This window comes from Coenobita brevimanus, chromosome 22 (genome assembly GCF_032717465.1).
Source record: "Coenobita brevimanus isolate Jiangsu-jjx chromosome 22, ASM3271746v2, whole genome shotgun sequence".
In the NCBI taxonomy this organism is placed as follows: Eukaryota; Metazoa; Arthropoda; class Malacostraca; order Decapoda; family Coenobitidae; genus Coenobita; species Coenobita brevimanus.
Window position 1 is genome coordinate 2676043 of NC_136975.1, and position 15905 is coordinate 2691947.

The window sequence follows — 15905 nt, forward strand, 5'->3', positions numbered from 1 at the left end:
CAACCACCTACATGTCTTATTAATTTATTTATTAGCTTATTTACTTGTCATGCAACTGTTTCATCGAATGTGCCATTGTTAGTACAGATATAGAATTAGTATTTCCTTATCATCTACATATATACTGATGATGTCAGCTTTTTTTTTTTTATATATAACTTTTGTATAATAAATGACATTCTGATATGTTTTATTAATCACCTTACACTCTTAAGGCCAGTTCTCGTAATTTAAACTGCTGTCTTTCTCATTACTTATTAGGATGAAAAAACTAATCTTTAAAAACTGTGGGAAACAGTATCTCTCACAAAATTGTTGTCTCCCTTAACAAAAAGCAAACGATTCCATAACTCAATGAAATATAAGCTTATCGAACAGGTTTCCAATGACATAACAGCGTTTGTGAAAATATCAGATATAGTACTGTAGTGTGGGCGTTTTTGCTCTCAGGTCGATCCAGTCCAAAGTTAGTAATAGTAGTTTCGTCCCTACTAATCTAGTCTGACCTAATCTAACCTAATCTAATTTAGCCTAATAACCAAGTGTAGCCTAACCTAACTTATCTCTACTAATCTAACTGGAACTACTTGAGGAAGGATGGGTTTGGGGACCAGATCGACCTGTTTTTGTCCCCATTTATTTGGCTTACGACGAACGACTAGCAAAGTCGAGTCAATTTTGTCAACAAAAATGCAGTAATGTTGGAATTCAATATAATGGCTTATCAAAATTAATAATCGTATTTACTGCAGAATCATTAGGTGAAAAAATAATCTATGGTCAAAGTTTTAAATTCTTTACCATCGAATGAAGAGAAACTTTACATGACTTTTAAAAGAAAATGCTACATATTTATTATAATAAGATGCAATACTAAAACTTTTATCAAACACAAAAGCAAGATTATTGGTTTCATTCTAATAACAAAAATGGCGCTGATATACAACAGAACGTCAAGATAAGTAACCCACAAGTACTCAGATTATTGTATGCACACACACACACACACACACACACACACTCACACACAATTGCTAATAATTCACTGTTACTCATAAAACTGAATCGCCAGCTTTCCTCAATTTACAGCGGCAATTGTGTGTAAAACATTAATACTTTGGAACATATTTCTCCTCAGTGAGGTCGTCTTGTAGAGAAAACGTGGTCTTCCAGTCTGTCCTTGGTCGTAGTAGTGCGATTTGTCGCCGCGACAAAAATGGGCTGATTTGGGTTTCTTGGGTTTACTGGGCTTTCTGGGTTTACTGGGTTTACAGGGCTTTCTGGGTTTACTAGGTTTACTGGGCTTTCTGGTTCTACTGGGTTTACTGGGCTTTCTGGGTTTACTGGGTCCACTGGGAACTGAGTTTGTTAGGATTATTTGGTTTACTGAATCTATTGCATTTATTGGACTGACTGATGAATATCTGGTGTCTGAAAAAGAATATATTTTCCTTTAGAGACTTCCCTTAGAGCAATGGTTTTTTTAGTCTAGCTCCGAGGCAAAGATGAATTTCAGTTTCATGGAACGAGGATGATTAGAATAGAATTAATTTGTTATTACAGCCCCATCTTTAGAGCATGTCTTAAGGAAGTGTCCTTAGAGCATTCTTGCAGCGTGTCCCTTGAACATCCTTAGAAAGTGTCCTTGGAGCAGTGGTTCTCAACCAGGGATAAATTTACCCCAAGGGGTAAGAAATCCCATGAGAGAGGGTAAATATATAAATTCAAAACTGAAAATATTTAGTCGATAAGTAAACTGGCTGAGACAATGCAGCAGCAGTCTCCTTTTATAGTGTTTCTGGCATTTTTGTTTAATTCTGACTGATGTGAGTGAACCGTATTTTGTCTTCCTTTATCAAAGTAATTTTTTTTTATAGTACCTTGATATTAAAGATATTTCCTATCTTCGTATTATATGCCTTTATGCCATTTACTGTGTGTTGTTTGGGGAGGGGGTGGTAAAAGGACAGTTACATCAAGCCTTGAGGGTAAATGACAGAAGAAAGGTTGAAAATCACTGCCTTAGAGTATCCTTCCAGCGTGTCCTTAGAGCATCCTTCGAGTGTGTCCTTAGATTGTCCTTGGAGCATAATGGAGCCTGGCCTTAGAGTCTGACCCTAAAGCCTTTCCTGAAACGTAGCGACGTACTCTGGCGCAGTACCAAACACGGGGTTGATGATGCCTGGGTCGGTTTCCTCCACAATCTTGGTCGTGAACCGCTGCGCCAGGCACGTGATGAAGAGGAACAGCTCACGGCGGGCCAGGGCCTCTCCAGTACACAGACGCTTCCCTGCATAAATAAAATTGCAATTAAATAAAAGTAAAATCAATACATGAATAAACTGAAGTAAGGAATTAAATAAATAAATAGAAGTAAATAAATAAGGGATATGAAACAGCTAACTTCAATTAGGTGACGACTTTCCGATACACACATGCTTACCTGCCTACCTACCTACCTACCTACATACATACATAGACACTGTACATACATATGTAAACGTATATATAAAAAGTAAATAAAAAAGATTAAAAATGATATAAAATAGTCAGCTCCTTCAATCTGGTGAGGTATTATGGAAGTGTCATTCTTGCTTACACACACACACACACACACACACACACACACGTCTTAAAAGAAAAAAGAATATGGGACAACTTCCTTAAATTCCGAAACGTCTTTTCTGTTTTTTCTGGCTCTGATGGACGATTTTATTCAGGTTAGGAGGCAATTTTTGAACTCCAGTACACAGACACACATAAACGCTTGCTTTGATGGCCTACAATAGATTGCCACGAGAGAGTGATGTTATCCATGAAGAAATGCTATGGAAAGGATGCAGAGCCGCAATACCGTCTTTTTCTGCCACTGAGCTATGTGAAATAACCTGCAAAAGGACGAAAATCTGAACCAAGTTAAAGTGAGCAAACTATAGTACGTGTGGTGAAGTAAAGGTACAATTTACAGATGTGATATATCTGCAGAGTACATGTCCAGACATTTATATTAGGCCTTTCTATCACTGCAACTGCACAATCATACGGATGCAGGCTGATCAGATGTTCGTTCTTTCGTTCAAAGATTCCCTGCATCTATAGTGCAGGCCGGGCCATACATTAGCCCGGTCAGGGATCAGATGTAGCCATAGGTGGGCTGTAAATGTTGATCCTACACATCGATAGTCTGTTTTTACACATAGTACGCTACGATACTTTGTATGCTAGATGGCAAAGGAGATTTCGAAACACCCATTCCTTTGCTATTTATTTTGCATATAATAGCATTGTCTTGTATGGTGTCCGTTCCACGTACTACTTACATATAGCTGAGATGTAATGTGCAGAGTGAATCGTTAAGGAAGGGGTGTTAGGAAGTCTTCAGGACAATATTATGGTCTTCAGTTTTAACATCACCGTCTTACCGATACCTAGTGTCGTTAAATCTCTTCTTGAACCCATAAAAAGAGAATATCAGTGTGTAACAGACAAAATGAATCGTTGAAAAAAGGGTGCCACGAAGCCTCCAGTGCCATCTACAAACTCTTAAATGTATCGTAATCTCACCCTCCCGGACTCACCTACTCCAAATGGCAGGAAAGACTCAATCTTCTTCATCTTGCCGCTCTCGTCCAGGAAGTTTCTGGGGTCGAAGGTGTTTGGGTACTCCCACTGCGTCGGGTCAGTCATCAGATTGTCATAGTTTGGCAGCAGAATCGTTCCTGCGAAATTAAGTAAATACCCTCTCTCTCTCTCTCTCTCTCTCTCTTTCTCTCTCTCTCTATCTCTATCTCCGGGCAATTTCCAATCAACTTTGGAGAGACTTCGAACCAAAGAGGTTAGATATAGCCTTGATTTCCCCCATCCCGCTTACGATGTTGGAAAGATACACCTTGACGTAGGGTGGCACCGATATAACTGGGTTGCTCCACTGCCCAGTTATACAAACGTCTCTCAGTTCCCTTCCTATCCCCGTTATCCACCAAAGGAAGATGGTGTACTGCAGGAGTGGAACTTCAGCCAGCAGTCCACTGGGTTCACATTCCAGATGAACCTGGGACTACATCCACAGCTGCTGCGTTACAACTACTACTACTGCTACCACCACCACCATCATTATTAGTACTACTACTGCTACCATCACTGTTACTACCATCACTACTATACAACTACCACTACTACTACTACTTTCACTACTACTGCTACTACTACTACTACAGTCCTCCACTGCAAGAAGCCTTCAAGAAGCTTAATAAAAATAGTTTGGAGGAAGCAGGAATATATCAATAAATCACGTTACCGGATTAATTTAATTTTAGTTCCCCATTTCATCATCAAAACGGTGCCAGCAAAGCTCGTTAACCCTCTCATGATTGGTGCAGCTCTGATATTTCATGCCACCTAACTCCAGAAGATTTTTATTGAAGCGAGTAAATTACAGATATGAGTGTTAATGGCGTCACCATTAATCGTGTCACGTTCGTAGCTAATTTTTAATCGTGTCACGGTCGTAGCTAATTTTGTATTCTCTTTCACAACGCCAGGGAATTTGTTCAAGTCATCAAGCAGATACTCGCACCTGACGGTAGCTATTGTACTTTTAATTGCACCTACCTTTGGGGATGTTGTAGCCGCACAGAACGGAGTCCTCGGTTACATAGTGAGGCAAGGAGAAGCGAGCTAAGTTGAACACCCGCTGTATCTCGTATATGGTGGCTTGGGTGTAAGGCAGGCTGTGGAGGGGAGAGGGGTTAGAGGAAAAGGGTAGGCTATAGGAGCAGAAGAGGTGAGGGATATGGGGACAGGTTGAAGGGGATGAGTTACTTGGTAGGTAGGTAGTAGGGTGAGGATAAGCGATTTAGTAGGTAGGTAGTCTGGCAGTAAGGCTAAGGCAGTCCAAACTCTGGATTTATAAATCTTAAGTTTTCATCTCATAAAATCACGATTCTAATAACATCAGTGTCTTATATTACTGTTTGCAGCTGGAAATTTAATGTTGAACATCATGGGGTAACCAGACAAAAAACCAAATTGGCACATGCGTTTCACTTCGTTGCGTTTGACGAGCACTGGCTACCAAACTTTACTAAAGCTTTAGTAGACAGTACCTCTGTTAGATTATATACAAAAGATATTATATATATATATATATATATATATATATATATATATATATATATATATATATATATATATATATATATAAAATCAAAGGCTCCTATGCCGTTGAAGCTGGGTCTACGTTGCCAGTGATTATCTGGAGGTAGGTCTAGAAACACATCTATGGATTAGATCAGACGATGCAGGTTGGATTCACTAGCTGGTAAACCATGTTTGAAATGACATAATTAACACGTAATGATCAGCAATTAACCTTTTCGGGAACCGTAAGTTTTCTGTGTTTCATGGGCATGATCAGAGAGAATGGAACGAGGGCAGACCCAACTGATGCACAAAAGAATAAAAAATCCTATGGATTTTATTTCCCCCGGAAATTGGTTATATTGGTAAAAATTGTATGCCATCATCTTTGATGATGCTTATACTATAAGCTAATAAAAACATACAAAACTATTAAGTAAAAGTACAGAAATGCAGTCAGAATAAACTTGATCAAAAGTAAAAATGGTGTTGAGAAAGGAGATTTGCTAGTTAGGAAGTACTGGAAGGTTCTCATTTAATCTCGCGGTTCAGTTATGAGTCAAAGTTGCCAGTTAGCCTGATATTTGGGAATGGAGGTATTTTGTAAGTTGTACATTAATTTCTATGCTCTTTTTCTCCATACTTTTTTATTTATGTGATTGTTAAATTATGTAATTTTATCTCAGTCTGTAGGCCTATGCTCAATAATTTAGTGTTGTGCTGTGTAAGAAAACTCTGGATATTTTGGATGTCTCAGAGCTGGCAGCTGTTGCTTATCCGAGAATGTAGTAGATCATTTTAGTATACAGGAAGCTTATAAGGATGGGGAAGGGACTAGAGGGGGTTCTCAGTTCAATTTGAGTTTAGTTCTGTGTCAGTTCAGTGTCAGTGCAGTTCGTGAAGATTGTATAGCTCCAGTACTTGTGAAAACAATAAAGTGTAGTTGGCAAATATTAAAGTGCAATTACTTGATATATAATGACAGCGAACTTGACAAGCCTGTGTTTGTTTACAACACCTGAGTTGGTTTTGTTGTTGCCTACCGAAAGGCTGACCCTAGGAAGAACAACTCACTGGCCAACGCCCTTCGTATACTGAACTACTGCTCTTGCAGCCTGTGGCAGTGTGGAACGGGGACGTAACAAGAGCTTTAAAAACTTTCCAACATCCAAGTGCAAAATTTTGCTCACACCATGTAGAAACAAATCCTGTCTATATGCAGACTTTCATGAGCTTTCACGTGGTGTTTTTGGAATTTTAATATGACCAATAATTTTAGGGTAAATCGCCAAAAATCAAGTGCAACCCACCCCCAGCTCCTCCGAAAGCCTTAAGGACACAGACTGTTTGAGAGTGTTGGCCTTGAATTACACATCCTACCCCATGACACAACAAAATTTGTCAGACTTCATGCAAGAACTTAATTTTTTGTAAATATTTTGTCCAAAATTGCCTAATCGGTATCTCTTCAGCCCAAAACTTATAATGATGCTAATTGCATCATGAGGCACTTTTCACACAAACTCTGATATGACGCAATTTGCATCATCATTCCTGAGAGGGTTAATATTTCATTAATGTATTGTTCACACATCCTGGCACTGTAAAGAGGAATGACACATTTTCTGGAACCTCAGTAAGAATATTGATGTCCCTGGGAGATACTTGTCATTTTTTGAGTAAACTACCTGCACTGATATTTTCATGAAATCACATCACTCTTTGTCAAAATCTTCTTTCAGTCTACTCACCGTTCTATATCAGAAAAACTGGGCTTTGTACCCTTGCCCAACACGGTGTCCAGCTCGTTCTGCATCTTCTTGGCGACGTCTGGGTTTTCTGCCAGTAGTTTGACTCCCATACTAAGGGTGGAGGACGTGGTCTCCATTCCCGCCACGAACATGTCCCACAGCAGAGCCGTCAGCTGCTCCACTAAGACAAGCAATGCCAGTTAGAATCGCATTATGATTGACTTCAGACACCTCGATTTATTTTGCACATTACACTGAAGTATCCTAATGTTTGTTAATGATGCAAACTATGCCATTATTAAAAGCAATATAAATAACATACAAGAGAATGTTCAGGTGTAATGTGCAAATTATATTGCTAAGGGAGAGATGCTACAAAGGTGCTTCACTGTCAGTTTTCATGATTTTGTCCATAGTTAGGATAAATCGCCAATTTTGAGCAGTTTATAGTGTCTATAAGCCCGCAGTTGGACACAGTAAAATATAGATAGATAGACAATTAGACAGAGAAAGAAAGAGAAATGAAGGGTACAACTGCGCACTACACTTGGTTTAAGGGCTGTACATTTGATCTTGCCCTATGACCTTGACCCTCAACCGATGTTTTCAAAACATAATCATTGTGTTTGTTATATGCCTAACCCTCAACCCATCATCTAAGTTTGGTTCAAAATGAGGCAAAACTGTTTGAGTTGACATATACCTATGCTCTTGATCTTTGAGCTTTTATTCTTAAAACCGGATCTCTTCACCCTTGCTTGACATTTACCATTTCCACTAAGTTTGGTCCAGACCGAATCAAAGCTGTTCGAGTTATAGAGCCAACCATCTAAACTTGTACTGTGAAACACACCGCTGAATAATTAATCTCAGGGCTGATTCGTGTTATCTTTGCCATATCCTCAACCCTTCCACCTAATCAGATACCATTTTCTTAAGCTGACCTTTTCGTATGACCTTGACTTTATTTTATTGTTCCAAAGGAGGTCAACCCCTTGGAAGATCCCCAGACCTTCCAACAAGTTTTTTTTTTTTTTTTTTTAAATATGCAAGGATGAATGAACCAAAGGCTAGAAGCTCGAAAATTTTTCTCTCCAAGAAAAAAATAAAACAGGATATTAAGATGTAAAATTCAAGATTTAAAGAGAATCTAAACTGAGTTCTTGCATTCTCTCTCTCTCTCTCTCTCTCTCTCTCTCTCTCTCTCTCTCTCTCTCTCTCTCTCTCTCTCTCTCTCAAAACACACACACACACACACACACACACACACACACACACACACACACACACACACACACACACACAAAGAAATCCTTGAGTCATGGTAAACTACCTGATATTTGGAAGAAAGCAAACATTGTTCCCTTATTCAAGAAAGGGAATGGACAAAATTTACTCAACTACCGACCAGTATCACTAACCAGTGTTGTAAGCAAGGGATAAAAGCTGGTAAGAAAAGTCTGGGTAAATCATCTAAAAGAACACAATATGATAAAAGAAAGACAGTTTTGTTTCAGAAAGAGAAAATCATGTGTTACTAATCTGTTGAGCTAGTATGACAGAGTAACAGAAACATTACAGAAAAGAGAAGGATGGGTTGACAGTATCTTTTTAAATTTCAAGAAAGTATTTGACAGAGTATCGCACCAAAGACTAGGAAACTGTACCATTAAGGAGGAATCCGAGGCAAACTGTAGTTGGATGCAAGATTTTCTCAGAAAAAGAGAAATGAGAACAGTACTAAGGGAAAATTACTCATCATGGAGGGAAGTGACTAGTGGAGTTCCACTGGGCTCAGAGCTGTGACCAATCATGTTTTTAGTGTATATAGCAACATTGGAAATGAAAGCTATCTAAATATGTTTGCTGATGATGCAAAAATACAAAGAAAAATTACTAACCCAGACTCTTGTAAAGAGCTACAAGAAGAATTAAATAAATTTCATGGCAAATGGAATTCAATGTGGACAAGTGTCATATAATCAAGTTTGGAAAAAGTGGAAAAAGACCTGCTTGGGATTATAAGTTAGGAAATAAAACCCTACACGCATCAGAAAGAGAGAAGGATCTAGGTGTGATTATCAATAACAGACTATCTCCGGCAGACCACATCAGTGAGAAGCTATGGAACATGTATACACTGCTAACAAATATGTAGGAGGACTGCTGGGCCTTGATAGCAGTCTGTGAAGGTCCAGAGTCAGACACATTAAAAAAAAAAAAACATTAATGAAGTCATGCCAAGAGTTAATAACATCATTCATCAGACCAACCCTGGAGTATGCGTCAGTAGTCTAGAGTCCTCGTCTCAAAAAACAAATGGATAAGATTGAAAAAGTTCAAAGGGCCGCTACAACATGGGTACCAAGCTTAAGGGAACTAAGCTACGAAGAAAGACTAGAAAAACTGAATCTGCCTACACTACAGGAGAGAAAGAAAAGAGGAGACATGATTATGCTATATAAATGCATATCAGGAAAGGAGAAAATAGACATAAATGATTACATAACCTATGGGGATGCATCAGCAAGAGGACACTGCAAAAAACTGTATAAAAAGAGAGGCCATAAAGACATAAGGAAATTTGGTTTCCCAAATAGGGCAATTAATCAGTGGAATGCACTACCGAATGAAACTGTGTTCCAAAACAATTCACAAATTTAAGGATATGTACGATAAAAATGGTTTAAGGCACTGGACAGTACGAGCTTGACTCATTCCTGTATAGATACAATTAGATATGAACACACACACACACACACACACACACACACACACACACACACACACGGCGAGCAAAACATTATCCCGAACCCGCAATCCCAAGCACGGGTAAAGAGTGCAAAGTTTCTCACGATCTTACTGGTATAAATTGAATCGGTATTCTTTCGTTTCTTTATCTCTCGAACGAAAGTAGCAACCACAGACATGTTGGTGTCGAAGTCGTCGCTAGCAATGCACTCCTTAACCTCATCCTGAAAAAAGAGAAATACGTTTGTGTGAGTGAGGTGGAGGGAGAGAGCGAGACCGAGGATGAAGTTAATGGATGAGATGAAGTGGTATAAGAATGGGACCGTTTTGAGATGGAAGAAGAGAAGAGGAGAAGACCGAGGACGAAGTGGAGGGGTGGAATGGAGAGGCTGATAATAAAATTGGTGTGAGATGGAAGGAGAGAGGGGGAGAAGGAGACGAAGAAAGAGGTGGAGGGGTTGGGTGGAGAAGTATATGAAACTGGTGTGAGAATGTTGGAGAGAAGAGGAGAAGGAGACCGAGGAGGACGCAAAGGGATGGGATGAAGAGGAGGGTGAATGAAGGTGGTGTGAGATGGAAAGAGAGGAGAAAGACGGGTCGACATGGTAGTGACATGTTTGTGGCATACATTCATACATACATATAGACAGATATATATATATATATATATATATATATATATAAAGAGAGAGAGAGAGAGAGAGAGAGTCCTTCAATACGAGCACTTCTTTTCTATGATTCTTGCTCCGTCCAAATGATTTTTTTCATTTTAGGACCTGCAGTATTGAAGAGGTTAGTGAAGGCTATATCTATCCTCTCCACAGTGGAAAGACTCTGAACAAAGGAACACTGCTGGAGGACAGAAAGAATGAAGTAGAGAAGATGACATCGTAAAGAAATGACGAAGCCTTTAGATCATGCTCATTCTTACCTCTGTGACATTTTTTACCCCAGTACTTGCATCTCTCTCTCTCTCTCTCTCTCTAATTTCTCCTCATCATTCTCCACCTGATTCATTCCCCCCTTTCCTTCACCTCCATATAATCGAGGATCTTCTTCACCACGAGGAGGTCCCTCCTGAGGATTGGGATATAACGCACGTATCTACAGATGTCAGGCAGGAACCACACGGGGGATAAAATGTGGTACTCTGCTGGCTGGAGGAACGTCTCTAGTATCTTGTTCAGCTTGGCGTGGCCGTAGGGGTACCTCTTGCCCATCATCATCCCCCACAGCACGTTTATCACGGATCGACTGAACAGCCGCTGTGTTGGAAAAGTTAGGACGTGTCTTGAGTGGTTTATAGATGTCGGAGCACCTCTTTCTTAGCTATTTATTACACCAAAGTATTCTCTTGCATGTAATTCATAAACAATATGTAAAATATATCGCCAAGGAATAGGAGCTACGAAGCTTTTTATGTCACTTAGTATTATAAAGCTGGAGATCCTAAAAGGGAAGACAAAACCCATATTTTAAACGAAAAAAGATGTCCCGTAGCTCGTAACGTATTATAACAATGCAACATGAACTAATGGTCAGTTTGCATTCTTGGTCCCTCTTTTTTTTTTTTTTTTTTTCCCTCCAATTCTTGAGGCCAGCAGTCCCCCAAGTGGATACACACCGTCACATGGCACTACTAATAGGTATGTAGCTAAAGAATGTATCTGGACCAGGGTAGATGGACATCCCTGCCCTGCATAGTCCCGGGTCACTTTTGGGCAAGGTGTAGCACCCGTTAGCCCATAAGAAAGGTAGGTGGTGGGTGCTTACCACTGTCCCGGGAGGGATTGCCATGACGTGACGTGAGGCCAGGCCCCGGTACCTGTCCTTGCACAACAATTGCAGGCGAGGATCTCAACCACATTTACCAAGCAGTCATAGTCCAGGTAGAGACTACTACTAATACACATCTCCTATACACATTTCATTTTCTTTCCATTTTTCCTGCACCTTGGAATGTTAAAAGATCTTGTTCCGACCCTGGTGAGGCTGTCTGTCACAGGAAAGCAGCTGCTTGCATGCTTTCTGTGGACCTGCTCGGCCAGACAAACCGGGGTAGAGGAACACCACCTACAACAACACCATGTCATCTCCACTGTATGTCGCTAATATCCATCGTCCGTATTAATTGCTTGCTAGGACTTCTTCAGGACCTAACCTAGCCTACCATCTTTGGGATGGGATGTTCCCTAAATCAAATTATACTAACCTGTGCTAATCTAATCTAATCAAACTAAAGTCAACCCATCCTAACTTAACCTAATCCAACCAACCCAACCCATTCCATCCCATGCCAACCCACCTTCATTGTGATGGGCTGACCTCCCTGCTTGGAGATGTAGTCCAGCATCTCGGCAATCTCCTGCAGCATGATGGGCTCGTAGCTGGTCTTGCCGAAGCCCAGGTCACGCAGGTGGTGGAGGAGGAACCGACGCTGCTCCTGGAACTGGTCTCCCCAAGCCCCGATGAGGCCTGTGAGGCGTTGCTGTACTGCTTCACAAGTACTTATACGTATACACACACACACACACACACACACACACACACACACACATCAAATCCCTTCAGTTCGAAAAATGACCCCTAAACATAATTAAATCGTCTGGAGATAGCAAGCAGAAAATATTAAACTACTTCATCGGAATAAAGTACATACTTTTAAAGAGTTCCCAGAATTATGCGTACGTGGGGAAGGGGATGAAAAAATTAGATAGTGAGGGCACGGGGGAGTGTAGAGAATACAGGTAGACAGGGATGGTTATGGGGAGAGAGAGTGGAGTGGGGATCGTACTGTGGGTGGTAAAGTAAGCAGAGAAAGAAACAGGCCTATGTGAAATGAAAAGCAAGGAGTGGACAGGATGGACTGAAATGGCGTTGGACAGAGCGCGTTGTTTTCACGTGAGATAACTGGCCCACTCCCGGAATTTTACTACCACAGTCTGTCGCCGCTGTGTGAAATTCAATGAGCGTCAGTCATGGGGTAGGAATGAGTCTCCTTCGTTACTAGTCAAATCGAGCCTTAAATCTGACTGTACTTGACCATCAACTGAACTATAAGGAGTTGGAGATCTGTTTTAGGTTACAGCAAGCGCGTGACTGTGTCAGGAGAGAAGTGGTACGTCTTGCAAAAATCTAACCTTTTTCAATCCTATGTTCTGTTTTTCTATTTTATTTTTGAGTTCTGATGAGGACTTTCTTAATCTTAAGAAGGGTCTGTTGGTGAATGGTTAATGAAGGCTGTACCTAATCCCTCCATTTCGAAAACTCTCATCGGTGCTGGATAGGATAATCCAGTGGTTGCAAGATTATAGAGAACAATAGGTCTTTGGAGAGAAGAGGTTAACGTTGTATGGGAGAAGTAATGACGACGTGAAGGTACAAGTTGGCGTGCATCTCGAAACTTGCTGGGAGGGATGGAGGACAAAAATGGAAAGGGTGGGTGGAAAAGAGCGGGCAGGGCAGACTGGCGTGGTGGTGTAAGGTGGGGCATGGGTATGGGGAACACACCCTGTTAAGACTGGCACTGTAGCTGGGGTGGTATGGGTGAGGTAAAGATAGATGTAAAAATATTTTCCAACAACAAGAGAAACAAGAAGGTAGGCATGCACCACTCCTGGACAGTCAAAATCAGAAATTTGGCCTACAGTTGCACTGCATCTTATTCACACTTCCAGTATGCCCGTCTCTTTCATCCTTGACGCACCTCATCAACGAGCTTAATCCATGGGCAAAGAAGCATGCCAAACCTCTCTCACATTTAGGAGTAGAGACTAGTGGAGGAAAGTGAAAAGTAGAGGTGGACTACTAAGTTAATTTGTCCCCGGCTGTACGTGATGTCTTGTTATAAAAGAAAAAGTCTTCTCCACTTGTACATACCAAGATTGGCAGTGCGACCATTTGTGGTCATGTAGTTCCTTCCTGCTGTTGGCATCATCTCCGGACGGGCTGCTGTGACCTTCTGTGTGAGCACCTCCTTTAGTGTGCTAGCCCCACTCACCACCACAAACCTGCCCGGTACATCATCATCATCATCACTTTCGGTTCTAAGTTTGTTTTCTGTGTTGAAAGGGTCACATGGATTTATCTGATAATATGGAGGTGTGCTAGTAGGTAAACCCATGTGACGCAGTAGCAAGAAAAAGGTGCCATCATGGGAGCCCATTCCTGTCAAAAGTGAGGGACATAACAAGCCCCCTCCCCACTCATATCTAAATTATCAGACCGTAGACTAATTTCAAAGAAATATGGGGGTCACAGGTAATAGGATATATTTTAACACAACTGTCCTGCTTTGATATTATTTGTATATTGATAAAACTAGAAGCCTTTGTATACACACACACACATACACACACACACACATATTTATATATATATATATATATATATATATATATATATATATATATATATGTGTGTGTGTGTGTGTGTGTGTGTGTGTGTGTGTGTGTGACTGTATGTATGTAAACTCCCCTGGACTCAACATCCATGGATACTTTGTACTGATCGTATGTTAGGATGAAACTCCGGCTGCATTCTAAAGCTGATCTCGATGGCGATAACTGGAATGAGTAACACAGACGGTAAACTAATGACATTGTAATATTACATTTCCAAGGTATAATAATCTGGCCTCACCTGGCGTTGAACATGCCAAAGCTTGCCATATTGCCGTATTTCTTCTTCAAGCCCTGCAGAAACTCCCTAGTGGGTCCCATGGGTATCAGGTGGAGGGAACCGATCACGGGCAGTATCAGAACACCTGTGGAAGAAGAAGAAGAAGAAGCAGACGAACGAGGAGGAGGAGGAGGAGAAAACAGAGGCGTAGGATAAATGCCTATCGACAGCACGAAGGCCATATGAAGGCCATAAGGCTGACAATGCAGTTTTACCAATTCACAGTCTTCCCTTACCCTAGAAAAAAAGACATTCAATAATCGAATTTTACTAGTGGATGATGAGAGAGAGAGAGAGAGAGAGAGAGAGAGAGAGAGAACTGGAGTTTTTCTAATCGCGGGGTGGATGAGATAACCACCACACCACCTACTCCCCTCCCTGTGGATGTTGTGGATCAGGGGTCGTATTAGGAGTAGTTATGGAGATTTTGTAACACGTAAGCCCTTGAAAATTACGCCTCTTATGTTCTACTAGCATAAATTATGTGTATTATAAAATGACAAATAAAATGTATGAGAAAGTTTTTGCGTAAAATGTAAAATAAATCGCTCAGGAACAGGTGCTACGAAGGGAACAAGGGCCAGGGAGACATAAGGATAGTCAGCATTGTCCTTTCCTCGTCCTTCTTGGGGAGGGGGGGGGGAATGTTACACGATATTGTTTCTCACAAGATTTGTTTCGTAGGAAGAACGAGAAAAGAAAATGTTAAATCTTTTCGTTTTTCTTCAATTTTCTGCAAAAACAGATCTTATTTGCACGGTTATTTTTCCACAAGATTTATTTTATGGGAAGGACAAGGAAAGATAATACTAAATCTCTCTATATCTTGTTCTTCCTGCAAATACATATAAATTCCAAGAAGGAAATGATCCCAAGAGGGCTGTAAATTTGCTCGTAACCCTTCAGCCCGAGGATGGCATTTTCTGTGTGATACCCCACAGAGAGGAGACAGCTGGTGGGAAATTCTTGAGTCTGCCGCCAGGAGGACGAGGAAGAGGAGTAGGAGAGGAAAAAAGAAGAGAAGATAATTGATGATGATCATGATCATGATCATGAACATGAAAAGGAAGAAGAAGAAAAGAGGAGAAGGAGGAGGGGGAGGAGCAATGGGAGGAGGGGAAGGAGGAGAATGAAGAGAGGGGAAAACCGACCCTTTTCCTTTTCTCTTCTTTCAGTCAACTTCAGGAGACTCACCTGGCGGGAAGTTCTTGGGTCTGCCACCAGGGGCATGGTAGATGAGGAGGATGGTAAGGGCTAGGAAGATCGTCACCACCCAGCTCGACGCCAGCCACTCCACCAGCTCTACCAGTAAACCAGCCATGTTTGCCTATTGGGCTGGAAAATAGCAGTGAAATGAGAGTCCGTGTTATGCTGATTATACTGAAATCCTGTGTTATAATCAGTTTCTTTTGATCTGACAATGATTCCTAACTTCTTTTAGCTTAGTTGATGACCAGGTGTAGTCGGATTGGAGGGCGGATCTAATTAGTAACCAAGGAGACTCATTCCTAACTCATAGCTAAAAGCTCACTGAATTTCACGCAAGCACCACTTACTATCTAGGTTGTGACAATAACCTAGTCT

At 40.9% G+C, this 15905-nt stretch overlaps 1 protein-coding gene across 1 annotated transcript; it reads right to left on the reverse strand.

Annotated features, from left to right (window-relative positions):
- Positions 1-1078: 1078 nt before the first annotated feature.
- LOC145392353 (cytochrome P450 2J3-like) lies at positions 1079-15642 on the reverse strand. The gene is made up of 11 exons (XM_080266755.1): positions 15516-15642; positions 14283-14406; positions 13521-13651; positions 11947-12116; positions 10676-10906; positions 9754-9865; positions 6891-7071; positions 4612-4730; positions 3579-3719; positions 2149-2290; positions 1079-1352 (listed from the first exon to the last, which is right to left on the reverse strand). The coding sequence occupies exons 1-11, from the start codon at positions 15640-15642 to the stop codon at positions 1079-1081; spliced, it is 1752 nt and encodes a 583-aa protein (XP_080122881.1).
- Between the last annotated feature and the right edge of the window lie 263 nt (positions 15643-15905).